The 17,714-nt window shown below is 38.5% G+C and overlaps 1 protein-coding gene across 4 annotated transcripts in view; it reads left to right on the top strand.

Annotated features, from left to right (window-relative positions):
* The window catches only part of ITGA8 (integrin subunit alpha 8), a 238,191-nt gene that overhangs the window by 76,544 nt on the left and 143,933 nt on the right, over positions 1 to 17,714 (top strand). For all 4 annotated transcript variants that reach the window (XM_069086246.1, XM_069086244.1, XM_069086245.1 and 1 more), the window contains exons 12-13: positions 4,216 to 4,421; positions 7,316 to 7,507. In XM_069086246.1, coding sequence (XP_068942347.1) covers positions 4,216 to 4,421; positions 7,316 to 7,507 — 398 coding nt within the window. The remainder of the gene's footprint in view (positions 1 to 4,215; positions 4,422 to 7,315; positions 7,508 to 17,714) is intronic.

Below are 17,714 nucleotides of genomic sequence, written 5' to 3'. Positions count from 1 at the left end.
TTCCTTCCTTCCTTCCTTCCTTCCTTCCTTCCTTCCTTCCTTCCTTCTGTCCTTTCTTTCTTCCTTTCTTTCTTTCTTTTTCTTTCCTTCTTTCTTTCTTTTTCTTTGCTTCTTCCTTTCTTTCTTTCTTTGTTTCTTCCTTTCTTCCTTCCTTTCTCTTTCTTTCTTTCTCTCTTTCTCTTTATTTCTCTCTCTCCTTCTCTCTTTCTTTCTCTCTCTCCCTCTCTCCCTCCCTCCCTCCTTCCTTCCCTTCCTTCTTCCCTCCCTCCCTCCTTCCTTCCTTTCTTTTTTTTAGTTAAATATAACTTACATTTATATAGTACTTAAAGATTTGCAAATCACTTTACACATGCTATTTCATTTACAGGAGAGTAGATCAATGGAAGAGGCTAGAAACAAAGATCAGCTACAATTGAACTTTATAAATCAAAACAAGAACATAAACTACTTTGGAAGAACTCTACATCTGATAAGAACTACTAGGAAAACTAGAGAGCAATTTGACAGTAATAAGGTTTAGAGCAATATTACTATACCATATACCACAATAAGCTCAAAATGGACTTGTGACCAAACTGGAAAGGCTATGGTATTGAAAACTAGATATATGATATATTTTCACAGTTATTTCTTGGAGAAAATTCTTGCTCAAATAAGATATAGAGAACATTTAAAAATAAAATAGATTGTGTCAGTTGCATGAAATAAAAAGTTTTATGATGCTGCTATTTTCAAAGATAGTTGTGGGGGTCTGAAAGCTTTTGGTGTTTCCAAGGTGGAGTGGTCCTGGGAGAGGCATAATCACTGCTTTCCTGGCCTGAGCTCTGGTCTTTATCCTGGTGCCTTACAACTACAAAAATTAGCATTCCCCTTTGCTTTGGAACTGTTACCAGGTCCCCTCTCCCTTGTAACCAACCCCCAATATTCTTCTCCACCCTAGAACTGTGACCCAGAACTGCATATGGACAATAGAGTTGTCAGTCAGTGTGAGCTTTACCCAGTGCTAGCAAAGAGTCCTCTGTAATCTCTTTCTAATGATTTGTCCAACCCTCTTACTGTCTCTGGGCTGAGAGCTCCTGGAGCTGCTGTTGCCACCATAGTTGTTGCCACTAAACTTCCACCCTGATGTCACCAACTTCTCCTGGAACCTCGTAATTTTTCTTTGGCCAGAAAAAAGTCTCACCTTGATCTTTTGTTGGCTCTGCCCTTAATCCGCCATCTTAGTTCCACCTCCCTGATGGTCATGCTTCTTTAAGGGCAGTTTTCCATGTCCTTCCCCCTAATGATACAAAATAATACTAACTGATAGCAACTAGCATTTATATAACACTTTAAGGTTTGTAAAATGTTCTTTAAATATTTAAATCTTTGTACTTAATTAAGGCTTCATGAAATTAATCAAAATAAGATTCAGAGTATGAGTTAAATGTTTTTTTCTTAGTATAGTACTTTGTTGTCCTAAGGGCTGTGGGAAAGATCAGCATTCCAGGTCACCAACCCAGAGATAGGTAGATAAATAATAGCATTGTACATTAGAATATTTAAATCTACTTTCCACTTGTGTGTTGTGTATAACTCCCCTACTTAGGGCTTTGTATTCACCCTTAGGGGAACCCTGCCCTCTAATGCCTTTCAAGATCTTACATTCCAAGAACTCAGACTTAAGAGAGAAAATTTGATTAGTCATATTGGGTAATACAGTGTAATGAGTACATTAAGGGATGTTTTCTCGATCCTCAACTCCCCTCCTCCAGTCTCACATTAAACTAATTCAATACAATCTCCTGATAGCCATTTGGGTGAATTCTAAACAATTTGGATTAAATTGTTTAGTGCATGTTGATCGTTGATTGATGAATGGACTTTCAGGGACTCCAGATATTTGGGAAACATAAACAGACAGGGGAAGTTAACTTGAGATGCTAAATGCACTCCCAAATAGAAGCCAGTTAGCTCATGTGAAGTCATCGATGTTTGGTTACAAATCTTTGGACAAGTATTTCAACAACAAAAGATGTTGATGCTTTTCATCTTCTGCCTGAAACAAACAAACCTGTGTCCAAAATTTCAATCCCACTGCCTCAGTGTATTTGTACTGTATCAGGGTTTCACAAAATTACATTTTAACCCATTGACACTTCCCATCCTCTTGCTGTTTATGGTCCCTGCAGGACACAAAGAAGCAGCCCAGTAGGTGGCTAACTTGACCATTCTAGGGCCACTTTATTGAAAAGGAAGTAACATTGGATACTTGTGTTGATATAGAGGACTCAGCATAAATAAATCTGTTTGTTGACTTACCATGAGGACCCCATCCTGGCTTCAGTTCTGGTAGCCAGACTTTAAAAGTAGATTCAAATTAAAAGAAAAACACAACACACATCTTCATCTACATCTATTCACCAATATCTGCCTACCTATATCTACATGAATGTATTATATATGTATATCTCACATAGAGAGATCAATAAAAGAGCTGACTGGTTTCTGAAATACAAGCTTCTAATAATTAAATTTAACTTCATTATTCCATAATACAATTGGAGTAATTGATTGGATCACGCTTTATCCATTGCAAACAAATGCTCTGTTGTTCATTGCTTCATTTACTCATTTAACCAACAGCCTTTGTACACCAACCATAAGCCTAATGTGAATTAGGAGCCCTATATAATAGGGAAGAAGCTCTTCTCAAAGAGAAAGTTTAAACCCAATTTTGGAGTCTATTTTATGCATGAAACACCTAATTATGACATGAAAGCAAGTTAATGAAATACATATGTGGTACACAAACTGGGTCTTGGTGCTGGATAAAAATAATGAATCATCACTATAAAGTGGATTTAGTCAGACAAGGATTGGTAGAAAAGATATGGAAAACTAAATCAGATATTCCATTATTAGTATTTGAAGAAGAACCGTAACATAATTTTTCTGAGTTTTGTTTGACTAGATATATAGCATGTTTTATTTTTTAGTAGAATATTATTAGTTATATGGCTATAGAAGAATAAAAACAAGAAGTGAAAGGACCATTAGACACCATCTAGTTAAATGAAAGTCTAGCAAAGTAAAGTGATTAGCCCAACGCCATACAGCTAATAAATAGCAGAAGAGTCTGTGTAATGAGCTCCATGTCCAGAATGTGGAAAAGCAGCCATATAGACTTGATATCAATGTTGTTCATTTACAGAGTTCATTTAACAACAAGTCTTTGCTTGGTCTTTTGACATTTGTCATATTTCTAGGAGATGCAGGATTAAATCCTGAATGAATGTGGGGCTTTTTAGCACTAGGGAGTGAGAGAAGATTTGTACATCAAATAAGTGGGGATGGAGGATCAAACTCCAATGGAACAAAAATGTCTTTAGGATGATGACCACAAAGGTGCCATAGAAAATGATACTGAACAATTGGAAAGTCATTGGCAGCAAGAGAAAGGATCCAGTATAATGGACACAAGTATATTTTAGTCCTGATTTTGTGAAGCTTATTACTCTAGTAACTTCAGGTAATAGACCCTTCTGTGCTAGCCAAACTTTAGACATGTCCCACAAGTAAAGTGCTTTTAATATTACCATCATTAACCAAACCATGTCTTAAATAATATTTCTTCATAAGCTTCTTTATTCTCTTCTGAAATGTCTTTAAAATGCTATTTTGGTGTGGTGTGTAGCATTTTGTTTTTTTAAAAAATTGGCAGCTAGTGAACTGAAAATGGTTTCTTACTTGATAAAATGTACATTTTTACAAAATCATTTAACACTTGAGGGTGTATTTAGATAGGAACATGACTTTCCCCATTAGGAAATTTTAAGGTCATAAAATAACTGATGTGATTTTATAATAGCCCATATTTGGGCAGTATATTACTTCTGAGGTGCAACAAAGTTGTATAGGATATACCATATTTGCAAAACATTTTTAGGAGAATGTTGAATACAAGGGATGCTTCTGACTTTTAAAAAGTATTTCAAGCCTGTAGGAATGCTGATTCTCTTATTCTCTCTTAACCTCCTCTCCCCTTTCCCTTTCCCCCTGTGTCTGCCTGTTTATCTCTCTTCTCCCTCCCATTCTCTCTCTCTTCCCCTTCCTCTCTCCCTCTCTCTTTCTTCCTCTTTCCATCTTTCTCCCTCTCTCCTTTTTCCACTTCTTTTCCTACTCTCTCTCCCCCTCTCCCTCTTTCCCTCTATCTCCCTCCTGTCTGTATTTCAGCCTGGATGATGTATTGGTCGGAGCCCCCCTCTTCATGGAGCGTGAATTTGAGAGCAGCCCTAAGGAAGTGGGTCAGATTTACCTTTACTTGCAAGCAAGCCCCTTGCTCTTCAGAGATGCCCAAGTCCTCTCAGGAACTGAAGTGTTCGGCAGATTTGGGAGTGCTGTCGCCCATTTGGGAGATCTGAACCAAGATGGATACAGTGGTGAGTTTGGTTTAATTGCACAGTATTTAAGTTTGTCACAATTTTCATGGCACTGTTGGGTGTTGGCAAAGAATAGCATTTCATACTGATCTTTGGGTGTGCTTGAGGCAGAGCCATTAAAATGAAGACAGCTTCAAGGCAGTTATTTGGGACTTTATGTAAGAAAATCCACATCGATATTTTGCATGCTGTTCTGAGGGCAGTTTAAAAGTTCTGTGATTTCAGTCAGTCAATCAAAAAGAATTTATTAAATGTATGCAATATGCCAGCCACTAAACTAAGCACTGTGGCTATAAAGAAGGAGAAAAACAATCCTTGACCTCAAAGAGCTCACATTCTCATGTGGAAGGGCACATGAGAATAAGTGCAGACAAGAGTGGATGGGAAGTAATTTTGGAGAGGAAGGCACCAGCAGCTCTGTGCACAGAGAAAGGCCTCCTACAGAAGCAGCATTTGAATTGAGTACTGAAAGGATTTAGGGCAACTAAGACAGAGTGGAGGAGGGAGAACATTCCAGGAAAAGGGGACACCCATCATCAAAGCACCACGGAGGCAGAAGATGGAGTCTTGGACATGAATGACAGTGAGTTAGCCAGTGTAGCTGCAACATAGATTACAGGGAGGGGAATAACATGGGAAGATCATGAGGAATAGGCTCACTCCACCAGTGAAAATGGCCACTGCTTCAGGTTCCATCAGTCACCAACATAGAAAAATTAATTAAGTGGTGATGAACCTTTCCAACTTAGTGAAGTGAAGGTTCTTCCTATGACGACTCTCTAGCATCTTGCCAAGTCTCAGTCTGAAGCATGTCAAGCTTCCTTAGAAGATCCCTGCCTCCAAAATTGAAGGCCACCCCAGGAGAGGACAAGAACCTCGATCACTTTCAGGATGTGAGGAAAGCTTTGCGTGGCAGTTGTCTAGTACATATGTGTTACACGTGGCATGTGAAGAGTTTCTGAAAGTCATTCAGAAACTACATGTCATGGACAACAAACAATGGCACTCAATCATTGAGATATTTCATATTTTTGGAAACAATAGCTGTTACTTCCTTCTTTTTCAAAGGTTTACAAAATACTTTATACGCATTATCTAGTTCAATACTTAAAACAATCTTATAAGGTGAGTCCTATTTATAATCACATTTTATAGATGAGTCTCACCATGATTAAGTGACTTACTCAACGCTATGCAGACAGTAAAGCCTAAAAAAATGGAATTTAAATCAATAATTCAATTGATACAGCACTGGGTGTGTAGAATCAGGAAGACCTGAGTTCCGGTTCAACACCATACATTTTCTAGCTGTGTGACCCTGTGTAAGTCACTTAACTGCTGTCTTCCTCAGTTTACTTCTCTGTAAAATGAGCATCTACATCTCAGGGTTGTTGTGAGAATCAGAAGAGATATTTGTGAAGTGCTTAGCAAAACATAGAGCATTATATGAAGCATTATTTTACAATAATAACTATTACTGTTGTTATCATTATTAGGTAAAGATGGGACTTGAACCCAGGTCCTCTAAATCCAAGTCCAGTCCTCTTTCTGTGATATTCTATTACCCTCCAGACAGTTACTTGCCAAATGATATTTCTGTTCCTGCCTGACTTAAAGCAAATAAGCAAGTGATGTTTTATTAATAAGATTATATCTCTGGGGTTAATCTACCTAGTTAGCAGAATGGAAAAAAAAAGCCCACCAGGTTGTCAAAAACCATACTTTCTGAATTTACTGTTAACTATGAAGGCTCTGAAAACTCAATTTAAATCAGCAGTTAACTGTATGACTGAGATAGGTTTCTTTTAGCCTGTGGAGTTGGGCTAGACCTCAGAAGGTGCTCCAAGTTGAATAATGCCATCTAAAATATTCAGCAATGCCCTGACCCCTAAGTAGCCAGGTTGCTACACAGTCATTACTTAGTTAATGGTTTTTGCTCTCTTTCCTTGATGTTTTAGTCACTGAAGCCTACTAAAGAAACTCTGCATTTATAGAGCACATGGCCCTTGGGGGAAATTAAATTTCATTCTGATTTGTGACTTGGGACTTTCCAATGCTACTTTTTTTCCTCTTGATTTATGACTTCCAAAGACTCCCATAAGTGAATTACAATTCTACATTCCCTCGGGGAATTATCTTTTATTATTTATTTATTTCCTTACCCAAGTCCTTAATAAAACTCTTGAAAGATGACAAAAGTGCTTTATTAATTTGTAACAAAGGACAGTTCCTTTCTATTGATATTCAGTAATCTGAAATAATTCTTCCAGATCATTTTAAAAATCTTTCGTGAGCTTTAAAGTGAACTTTCAGCAACAGTATACTTATTATCGATTAGAAGCTGATCTTTTGAGATCATTGCAGTTAATTGAATATGTGGCAGAGGAAATAAAAAAGCCTAAGAAAATGGAGTTGAAATCAATCAATAATTCAGCAAATATTTACCAAGCACTTCCTATGTACAGAACACAATTTTAGGAGTTAGTGACAAAGACAGAAGAGACCCAGTCCTTGCCTTTAGTGAAGGAGGAGGCAGTGAGTAGGTCGTATGTAGGATGGAAAGAGCACTAGTTCTGAAGTCAGACAGTCTGGGTTCAAATTTTGCCTCTGATACTTACTAGTAGTTGTCCTTGGGCAAATCTCTCACCCTCCTTAGGTTTTAGTTTCCTCCTTTGTAAGCCAAGAAGCTTGAACTAGGGGGCTTCTGAACTCATTTTATCAGCCCAGAAAGCCTCTTAATCTCCCTAGGTCCCATTTTTCTTAAGAATAAAACGAGGGGGGAGATTGGACTAGCTGAACTACAAACCTTTTTCAACTGTAAATCTATGATATCATGATCTTATAAATTCTAGTTTCAAGTGACCCTTTAAGAAATAAATGTTTATGTCTTGTAGACATTGCAGTTGGTGCACCATTTGCTGGAGAAGAGGGAAGAGGCAAAGTGTTCATTTACAATGGGAATGCAGAAGGATTAAACCAGAAACCATCCCAGATTCTGAAAGGAGCCTGGGCCTCCCAGGCCGTGCCATCGGGATTTGGCTTTACTTTGAGAGGTGATTCAGACGTAGACAAAAATGATTACCCAGGTAAGTCTTTCCACAAGAGAATTCATTTCATCCATCGCTTCTCTGGAAAACATATCAGGCTTCAGCAACTCTTTCATAAAGGCCAAGGTCAACCTCAAATATAGTCACAGGGGCTCCTTGTATATGATTCCTGGATGGCTTTCCTGCGAATTAAGTCAGACAAAACAAATACCCCCTTTCCTGTCAAGAGACAGCATCAGAGATGCAAGGAAGACTTAAATAGTTACATTAAGCATAAAACCTGTCAGCTTTGGAACAAAAAGATTAAGGCCCCTTTCTCCTCAAAGATCTCAATAAAGTAGCTGTGACAGAAAGGGGGACGGTCTCTTAAGTATGTCCTGCAAAGGAATTCTTAAAGCATGAAATCCTTCAGAGTTTCTGCTGGTCCCACAAGTCCTTTCTACATTTAGCCCACCTGCCTAAATAGGACTGGGTGGGATGGGGTGGGTGGTACTCCTTTTAAGTAAGAATCGTTTGTCCTTGTTTCAAGATTTCCTGAAAGAGGCTGTGTAATTTGGCTTGGACAACTAGGTAACATAGTAAATAGAATTCTAGACTTGGAGGCAGAAGTCCTGAGTTTGAATCCTACCTCAGATTTCCACACAACTTACTGGTTCCATGACCCTGAGAAAGTCACCTAACCTCTGTGAACCTCCATTTCCTCATCAGTAAAATTAGGGGGTTGGACTGCCTAGCCTCAAAGTTCCTTTCCAACTCAAATCTATGATGCTTTGAAGAACAGAGCCAGTCTTCCTACCCTTCTTTTCAAAGGAGGGGGAAACGTCTGAAATGTCAGATTTACTAGATAGGTTGATCTGTCATACTGAACAGCTTCTTTCTCTCTGACTGTGTCTTTCTCTCCCTCCTCCCTCTCTCTTTTTTTCCCTTTTGTTCCAAGGAGTGGCTCTTGGAGAAGGGTATGGATATTTTCTAAAATGATTTAAAAACAAAATCTCTCCATACAAATATTTTTAAAAAGCAATAACAGAGCAAAGGAGAATTATGGAGGTTGAGACAGTAAAGTATCCTTTATTGTTTCATTTTGATTACAGAGTTATGGAAACTCTCCATAAAACATAAATTAATCATTGTTTGGAAGAATCTTACCAGGCCACATGGAATTTTTTTATACCTCCCCATAAACACTTGCTTCACAAACTGCGGTTCCTAGCCAATTAACATGAAATTTCTTGGTTTTCAGTTCCTGTTTTTTCATTCATTCAGATGAATGTCCCAGTCCAAGTCCAAGATGATTTTGACTCCAATCACTAATGGTGACTGACAGTCACTGACCCTTGGTTGGTATTTTCCATGTCTAAGTCTTGCTATGGTTCAGGGCAGCTTTCCGATAAGTCAGCTGCTTAAATATACATTACTCCAATTCTCATCCTTTCACTTTCTCTTTCCTCTGTAATGGAGCAAAAAAGGGCTCCCACAGCATTTGTTTTCCCTACCCCCATGTTCAGTCTTAGCAGAAGACTTTCATCATATTAACATAGACATTGTGGACAAACCTTCTGAGATGACATCATGCCAACCAAGAATTTGATCAATACCTGTAACCATGGTCAGCTACATGATAAGGCAGTGAGCTATTTATAATGTACCCTTTTAAAGATTTATTTACCAACCAAGGCAGAAAACTTGTTCTTCCCCCCGTCGTGCTCTTATCTGATTCCTAGCTGTGGAATGTCTGACTGAGTAGTTAAAGTAAACTACCATAATGTAATTTTAGATAAAAAGTTGCTTTAGGAAGTTTTTCTTCTTCATTGTGTTTGGCACTTTCTCCAGTCCTTACAATCGGCGATTTTGACAGATAGAGTGACTCCTGGGTCTGCCTGGATTTAAAGGAGGCAAAGGAAGTATCTCTTGAAAGGCCAGCCCATTTACTTCCTTAGAGTGAAGGGGCAGAAAACATTGAGAAATGTAACAATTTATTCTTAGAGGAACTTTTCCTTGGAGAATGGAGAAAAGAAGGATGGAGGCAGTGAAAGGTTCTTGTAAACACTGTTCCAGTGAGTACTTACAAGCCGTCATATATCTCTTTTCATCCCCTCGAACAATCCAGAAAACATGACAGCGGATATGGCTGCTCAGAGAAAAAAACCAAGGGAAGTAAGTCTGCTTATCTTGGGAGTGGTCACTGCCCAAAAGTTGTATCTGCAGGAGTTGACAAGTCCAGTTTTATAGTAACTAACGAAAGCATGTGGAGGGGCCAGGTGGTGGCTTTTAAAAATGAAGTAGCCAATGTCTCTTCCCATTGTCCTGAATAATAGACCTCTCTCTAGTGCAAGGGTTTTATGAACTTGGGATTCATGGATTTGGGATTAACCTGAGGTTCAGGAATATATTTTTTTTTAAATATTTTGATTACTTCAGTAGTTGGTTTCTATTGTAATTCTGTGTATTTTGTTTCGTGCTTTTAAAAACATTTTCAGGGGAATGGTCTGTAAGGGTTCATCAAATATTACTAGCAGGGTCCCTGACCTCCCTAAAACTTAAGGGCTCCTACTCTATTTAACTCTTTCAATACTATTTTTTGCCCCTGTTATTGATTCAGGTAAGGTACACCACCCCTTCCTCCTCCTCTTAATATGGACTGGCAACTTTTATGCAAGTTAAAAGTCTCAGCAAGGCTTGCCATCTTGGGGTGGGGGTAGGGAAGAAATGGGGAGAAAATTTGGAACTCAAAATCTTGTAGAAATGAATGTTGAAAACTAAAAAATAAATTCTGGGGAAAAAAGGATATGTTAGGGGGGAGCAAGATAATAAATTGTGGTTACATAAGGGAATATGTATAGATGTCAAATTTTGTTTGCACTAACTATAGAGGATTTATCTATCTTCTGTGTGATCTTTTACCTGTAAGCTATTTCAATCCAAAGTAGTCCTAAAAAGAAGAAAAAAGTTCCATGGTACCTACTTGCCAAGATCATATAGGGTGGGTCGGAGCAAGATGTAGGCCTAGGTCAACCTGACTCCAAGAAGTGCTCTCTGTTCATCATGTCCCAGTCAGAACCCACTTTGGGTGTAATAGATCCCTCAGAGCCTGAGTGTTCAAAGAAACAGCCTTTGTGCCAAAAAGACATTACAGTGCCCCCAAACAGAAGCAGTTTCTAAGGCAGCAGTTAAAAACCATTCAGGAAGACAAAAGCTGCAGCAAGAAGGTGACAATCAGACAGTAAGAAGATTCCCTGAGGTCTGAAGAGCTCTCTCACTGAGGTCCTAAAAACTACTTCTGTACTCCTCCTGCCCAAGGGGCCCACAACTGAGTTCACAGTCCACTTTGTGGCAAAGTCAGCCTGAATCCCCCTATCTCTACAACTTCCTTGCTCACAACAGTCCTGGCTGGTGTTATGGAATCGTTTTCCTTAATTCTATCAATAGTTTGGTCTATAACAAAGTCCAACAAAATTCCTCATTTCAATATTTGAAGGGTCCTTTATTTCATCAGCATGGATATTCTTTCCACCAATGTAGATAGCGACCCCTCTGAGCCTAAGTAAATGGTCTTTATGAATTGCTGTGTCTGAAACGAATGAATAATTGATTGACTAATCTGAGAGTGAGCCTCTCCCAACCGTGCTGGAGTAGTCATGAGATTGTGCTGAAAACCTTCCTGGTTTGGTGAAACCCAGAGCTCAAACATGTCCTTCAGCCTTCTGGAATCCAAGGTCATTTCCAGACCCCGATGAGACAACAGGATAGGATTTTACCAAAGGCTTTCTAGAATAAAGACTTTTAATTAATTGAAAACCCAATTAATACAATTCCACATTTTGACAGCATAATTGTTGCCTTTATCCACCATGCTATGGATGCTTCTGAGGCTTTCAGTCCTTCCTTGTTGTCTTAGAAATAGATAAAAGATGGCTTTGTCTTCTGGATACCTTACAATATCCATTTGAATTTTCCATCAAAAATTTTGTCAAGAATGAAAATCAAGTTTACTAGCTTAAACTTCAAAGAATTATTCCCCCCCCCCTTTTTTTTTTCTAATTGGGAGACATTTGCTTGTCTCTGTTCCTGAAACTCATTTCCTTTTCCACCAGATTTTTAAAGATTAAAGAAGCAGTGTGGTCTAACAGATAGAGAGCTGGCCTTGGAATCAGCCTTGAATATCTGGGTTCAAATCCTACCTCTGATCCATGCTGGCTTTGGAACTCTAGGCAAGCCTTTTAACTTCTCAGGTCTCTAGGCCATTTTTAGACTATAATTTGGAGTCAAGGTACCTGTTAAAGGAAGTTTCTTTTCCTGGAAGAATCTTGTGTCAATGGAATTAGAGATTTAGTTCCTATCCTTGTTCTCACCTTCTAAAGATTACCAAAAGTAGGTCATCAGTCTTATCCTAAAATCCTTTTAGTCCCTGAAATGTTACTGAATCCTGTACAACCCTTCATGACCCCATTTGGGGTTTTCTTGGCAAAGATACTGGAGTGATTTGCCATTTCCTTCTCCAGCTCCCTTTACAAATGAGGAAACTGAGGCAAACAGGGTTAAGTGACTTGCCCAGGGTCAAATAGCTAGGAAGTGTCTGAGGTCAGATTTGAACTCAGGTTTTCCCGATTCCAAGCCCAATGCTCTATTTCCTGCTCCAGGTAGCTGCCCCTACTGGAATGATCCATCCCAGACTAGTGACTGGAATTCTTTGAGAGCTGCTTGGGTTTTCCTTTACAATTATCTTCTCATCTTCTCCCACATTTGGATGACCACTTGTGGAATATGCTATAGAAAGAATCCTTGTTCATGTAGGAGTTGAGTTCATTGGCCACCGAGGTCCCTGGCATCTTGTGATCTTTCAAAGAAAAGTCTTTTGCATGACATCTCTAGTTGTAGCAAGTACTGCCTCAGGCCTGGAAGACAAGTCTATGAAGGAGGAAAATTCTGTGTATTAAGGTTAATGAGGCTTAACATAGTAAGAAAAATTGGTATGGCCACCTTTGAGTTCGAAAGACTAAGATATGTTGCCTGAAAGTTATCTGGTATCTTCCCTTAGAGTAACAGGCTTAGTCTGGAAGGCAGTCCTTTCCAGCTCCAGAGTAAAGGTCCCATGGCCTTCCATTTATAATTTGTGGATGGTCTAGGGTTCTAAGAAACTCTTGCAAAAAGAAAGAAATAGAGCAAGTCACTGTTTGTGTCTTTATTAAACATTTGGTGAATCCCATGAATATTGCTAAATATCTAGATAATCTAGGGAGGGAGATCAAACTAACTAGTATGCTGGTTTGAAAGAACTCTGAACAAGGGTTCAAATCCCAACTCAGACATTTATTTATATGAATGACCATGGGAAGTCACTTCACCACTTTTCCTCAGGTTCCTTTAATTGGAGATGATAATAATGCTATCTTTTCCTCAATATTGTTGTCAGGAAACTGCTTTGTAAACCTAAAAGCAGGTTATAAATCTAAGTTGTTGTTTTGAGTCATAGCTGGGAGAATGTAGCTTGGATAGACATTAACTTAATAAAATATCTAGTAAAATGCATGGTAAGAATTGTCTAGGGAAGTTTATTTCTTTTGATGGAATGGGAAAAGAAAGAGACCTTTCCATTTGTAGTTTGACTTTGAAAGTTATTGCTTTTCCTTTGGCAGTAAAATTATTTGACAAGTCAGGATGTATCCTTTGTTCTCTTCGTGGTAGCCAAACCCACACCAGGTTTGGAAGGAGGATCCTTTGTCAACCATTTCCTATGATGGGCATAGCAGCCATTGTGGTAATTTGATATCCCTTAAAAAGCTTAACTGTTGGACCATTTACAAAAACGAAGACAGGTTCACAGAATGTGTGCATCAGAATCTATGTGTCTTTATACAATATGCTATAAATAGTGTATATATATATATATGTATACATATATGCCTGATGAATATATCTATAACCGTATTGTCTTAAAAGCCTTTTTTCCACATTTATATCTGATTTCCCCAATGATTTTTACTATAAATTTGGCTCTGTGTTTCTCAGAGATGTGGGGACCAAAATGTTGACCCTAGCACTTACCAAAAAATAAAATAAAATTTGTTAATACAGAAAACCAAATTTGAAGACAAATGGCCATTTCTAAAAGCAAAACATAATTTTTTAAATTGCAAAATAAGATTGCAGAACAATTAGGGCTATTTTTATATTTGGCACAATAAATTCAAGGTCTAAAGGAAAAGGAAATAATTCCAGCAGAGCTGAATAGGTCACATTAGGCTAAAGAGTCACTTTGATTATATAAGATTTCCAAAATGATATTCTAATTCAGTTCAATAAACATTTATTAAATGTCTGCCATATGAACTTAAGACCTGGGGTCTCTTCAGATTGGGAGAACCCCCGAAAGCGTGGGAGAGCTCTAATAGTATCTCTCTGCTACAGGGGCCCATTCCTAATAGTCCTCATGGAAAATACAGGAAATTAGTGTTTCCTCAGTCCTTATCTTGATTGATGATTCTCTTTGCATTTTAATTATTAAGTAGGTGTCTTCCAGGACGTTGTTTGAAGACAGAAATATGGCATGTTTCCCCACACACACAATTTTTATGATAACTGATTAAGTTTTTGAGTGAAGGTCATTTGAGAATAGAAATATGCAAACATGTTTGTGAGGAAAAAAAAATGGGTGACCCAGCTGTTGATAAGTATGATGCCTGTGCCTTGATCCATAGCTATATATTTCTTAGTGACTTAAAAAAGAAATCAACCAATGTCATTGTTCTTTTTTAAATCCTAAAGTTATTGCTATAATTTATATCTATCTAATCTGGATAATTTGGCATAAGGGACTCTTAGTGAGGAAATTCTCTCTACCAATGCAGATTTGTGACTTATAGCCTTTAAAGAATTGCTTGGGGTCACTGAGGCATTACATTACTCATCTGGGGATATCCAGTCAGTATTTGTCAGAGAAATGACTTGAACCCAGGTCTTCAAGCCTTTGCTCTATCCACTATGCCATGATAATTCTCTTAATATAGGTGCCTGAAGGAAATGTCCAGTCAGTAGCAGGTACTGTGTGATCTCATGAAGAAGCTACTCTAGTGTTTGCCCATTCTTCAGACTGCCAGCCCCAGGTGTATAGATCTAAGGTCTCCAGAGCCTGGTATAGTTTCAGGCCCCATCCCTCTCCTACTCTTCCCTGAATCAATTGGGTCTTGGAAAACCAAGAGAAAACACAAAAGGGTGATTTTAAGGCATTACGTTCTCAATTTCTAATTCATATTAGAGTAAGTTGAGTTGGTTGGGTTTGCCATTGGGCATGATTTCCTTAAAAACTCTGACTAGATCTGGAAATCTCATACAAGTGGTTGCTTCTGATGGGATAAATACAGGACACTTTCATAATCATGGTGTCTCAGTTATCCCACTCCAGCTCAATTAAACAGCCTTGCTGCTGTCACATGGTATACTGAGAAGCATGCTAGACTTAAAGACATGACCTTTCAACCTGTAAGATTCTAAGGTCCTTCAGTCATTTTACCTCCAAGGCCCTCGATGCCCTCATATGTAAAATCGAGAGGAAGGGAAGGTTCTTTTCATGTCTAACATTCCATGATCCTGTTTCATACCCTTTTGCCAAGTACCGTCTTCCCAACAGTAGTCATGCTTCTTTCCCCATCATGAGATCCAACAACACATCAATGTAGTGCCATCTTTTGTCTTTGATGGTGCTTCTTCCATTCATGGGGAAGGAAGTCTTCCCTGCTCTTTAAGGATGTATAAGAAAAACCCTATATATAGGTCACCATTACAACATCATGGGAGGAGACTATGAGGCTGGTTTTCCTGCATTATTTAGGTATGCTGGAAACACTGAAGGCCTCCTCTCCAGCACCTTGGGTGGAGCCGTGTTAGAATTTATGGGAAGATATTTTCAAATGTTGCTCAAGAGGGTAGGTAGGCAGGCACAGGTGCATTCTAATCTGCATCCCGTAAGAGGACATCCAAATTATTGAGATCACAGGTTATTTGAGTATTTGAGGATGGATATATTATCAATTTTGAAATAATTATTCACTCTAAGTTCCTACATGGCTGAAAACCATCCATACACTTCATCTATGAAGGGCCTAGCCAATTCATCCACATAATTATAATAAGACCAGGTAAGGGGCGGCCAGGTAGCACAGCGAGTAAGAGCACTGGCCCCAGAGTCAGGATGACCTGGGATAGAATCTGGGCTCAGACACTTAACACCCACCCAGAAACACTTGGCCGTGTAACCTTGAGCAAGTTACTTAACCCCAATTGCTTAGGGGTGGCCAGGTGACTCAGTGAGTAAGAGTACCGTCCAGAGAGCTGAGATGACCTGGGATTGAATCCGGGCTCTGATACTTAGCACCACACCCAGAAATAACTGGCCGTGTAACCTTGAGCAAATTACTTAACCCCAATTGCTTTAAAAAAAAGAAAAGACCAGGTAAAATCAAGCACGTGCAATGACTATTTCCAGTCATAGAAACATAGAAGTATTGTGGTCTTTTAAGGAGAAGTTGTTATTACTGTGTACCTGGAACCAAACTCATGGTCTCCTCTCAGGTGGAACAGTGAGAGGGAACGGTGGTAGTAAAAACTAAAGACTCTAGGCATAATTTGCTACTGTTCCGTTAAATATTTATTTGTTTGTTTGATATTTGAGTGTTCACAATGTGCTAAGGACTAAGCAGAGTCTAACCCTAATCCCTTCCTGGTAGAATATGGCCAATGCTAGAGGTGGGTGGTGTGTAGAATGAGGTATGCTTCTACCCCACATTTCCACCCCTGTTCTTTTCTCTATCAGTATATGCTCTTGCTATTAATAATAACCATTAGCAGCTTAATTTTATTTACATAGAGAAAAATCTTTTCACTTTTGTTTTCCACTGGAAATCAAAATAATATTTATATAATGCTTCATAACTTTCAGGATGCTTTACAAATATTATCTCATTTGATTATCACATCAACCCTGGGGGGGGTAGGTGCTGTGATTATCCCCATTTTACAGATTAGACAACTGAGGCAGACAGAGGTTGGAGGAATTGTGCAGGTCACAAAGCTAGAGATGTCTAGAGCCAGATTTGAACTCAGGTTTTTCTGACCCCATAGTCAGTGCTCTATCCACCTAGTTGCTTGCTAGAATAATATGCTAATCCATCCCCCTTCACTTCTTATGCCCTTGTAAGCATTGCACCTATGTATACATACATTCATGGATGTATATGCATACCTATTGCATGTATCTGTAAAAACATATAATACATGCATACATAAATTATATGTGGATATATAATCACATGTAAATTGTATTTTGGTGAATCTGATTTCATCGGTATGGATACAACTTCCGTTGATGCAGATCACATAACTCCTTCATCGTGTGAAATTCTTTCCATGTTTTCCTATAAATCATTTTGCATGTGTGTATATGTATATATCCTATATGTATATGCCTGTGTATATATCTTATATATACACAGTGTATATTTGGTGCCTAATATATAAAGAAATGTGCTAGGTGATGGAAAAGATAACAAAATTTATATAAATTGGTCCCCTGATTTCATGGAATATATATTTGAGTAGATGAAATAAGACACAGAGATAACTATAATGCACATTATATGATGATTTATTGAGAAATATGCAAAACAAATCACTTCAAGGGATTTAAATGAGAAGATTCATTATTACCTAGGAAAAACTTCCTGGAGAAGGCAGCGTCTGAATCCATTTTTAAAGTATGATGAATAGTCCCACCTCTTGGTGGAGAAGTGATACACTGTAAGTGTGAAATGAAACATACATTTTTAAGACTGGCCAATGAATTGGTTTGTTTTGCTTGAATATACTTATTTGTTACAAATGAGGGTTTTCATGGAGGTGGGAAGTCACTGGTAAGTAAGAGTGATACTGAAAAAAACATCAATACAACCTTTATTAAAAAATACAAAGAATGACTCAAGGTGGGGAACCTGTGACCTTAAAATCATGTGTGGCAAACTGTGACTGAATCCAAAAATCTAAACACATCCCAGTTTGTTCTGGGAAGTTTGGATTCAGTCAAAGGGCCACACTTGAGGACCTAGACAGTCACATGTGGCCTTGAGGCCACTCCCCCCTCCTGGCTAGGAGTTCAGCAGATGAAAGAGGAAATAGGGCATGCAAGGCATGAGCATTTCCTTTCTATATAGATGTATATATTAATATTAGGTAGCATACCTAATGCTAGCTAATGGAC

Source organism: Petaurus breviceps, unplaced genomic scaffold, assembly GCF_028583685.1.
Source record: "Petaurus breviceps papuanus isolate PSGF00001 unplaced genomic scaffold, PetGlider_PUasm1.0 178, whole genome shotgun sequence".
In the NCBI taxonomy this organism is placed as follows: Eukaryota; Metazoa; Chordata; class Mammalia; order Diprotodontia; family Petauridae; genus Petaurus; species Petaurus breviceps.
The sequence above is the reverse complement of the archived record's forward strand: the minus strand, read 5'-3'. Positions and strand labels throughout refer to the sequence as shown.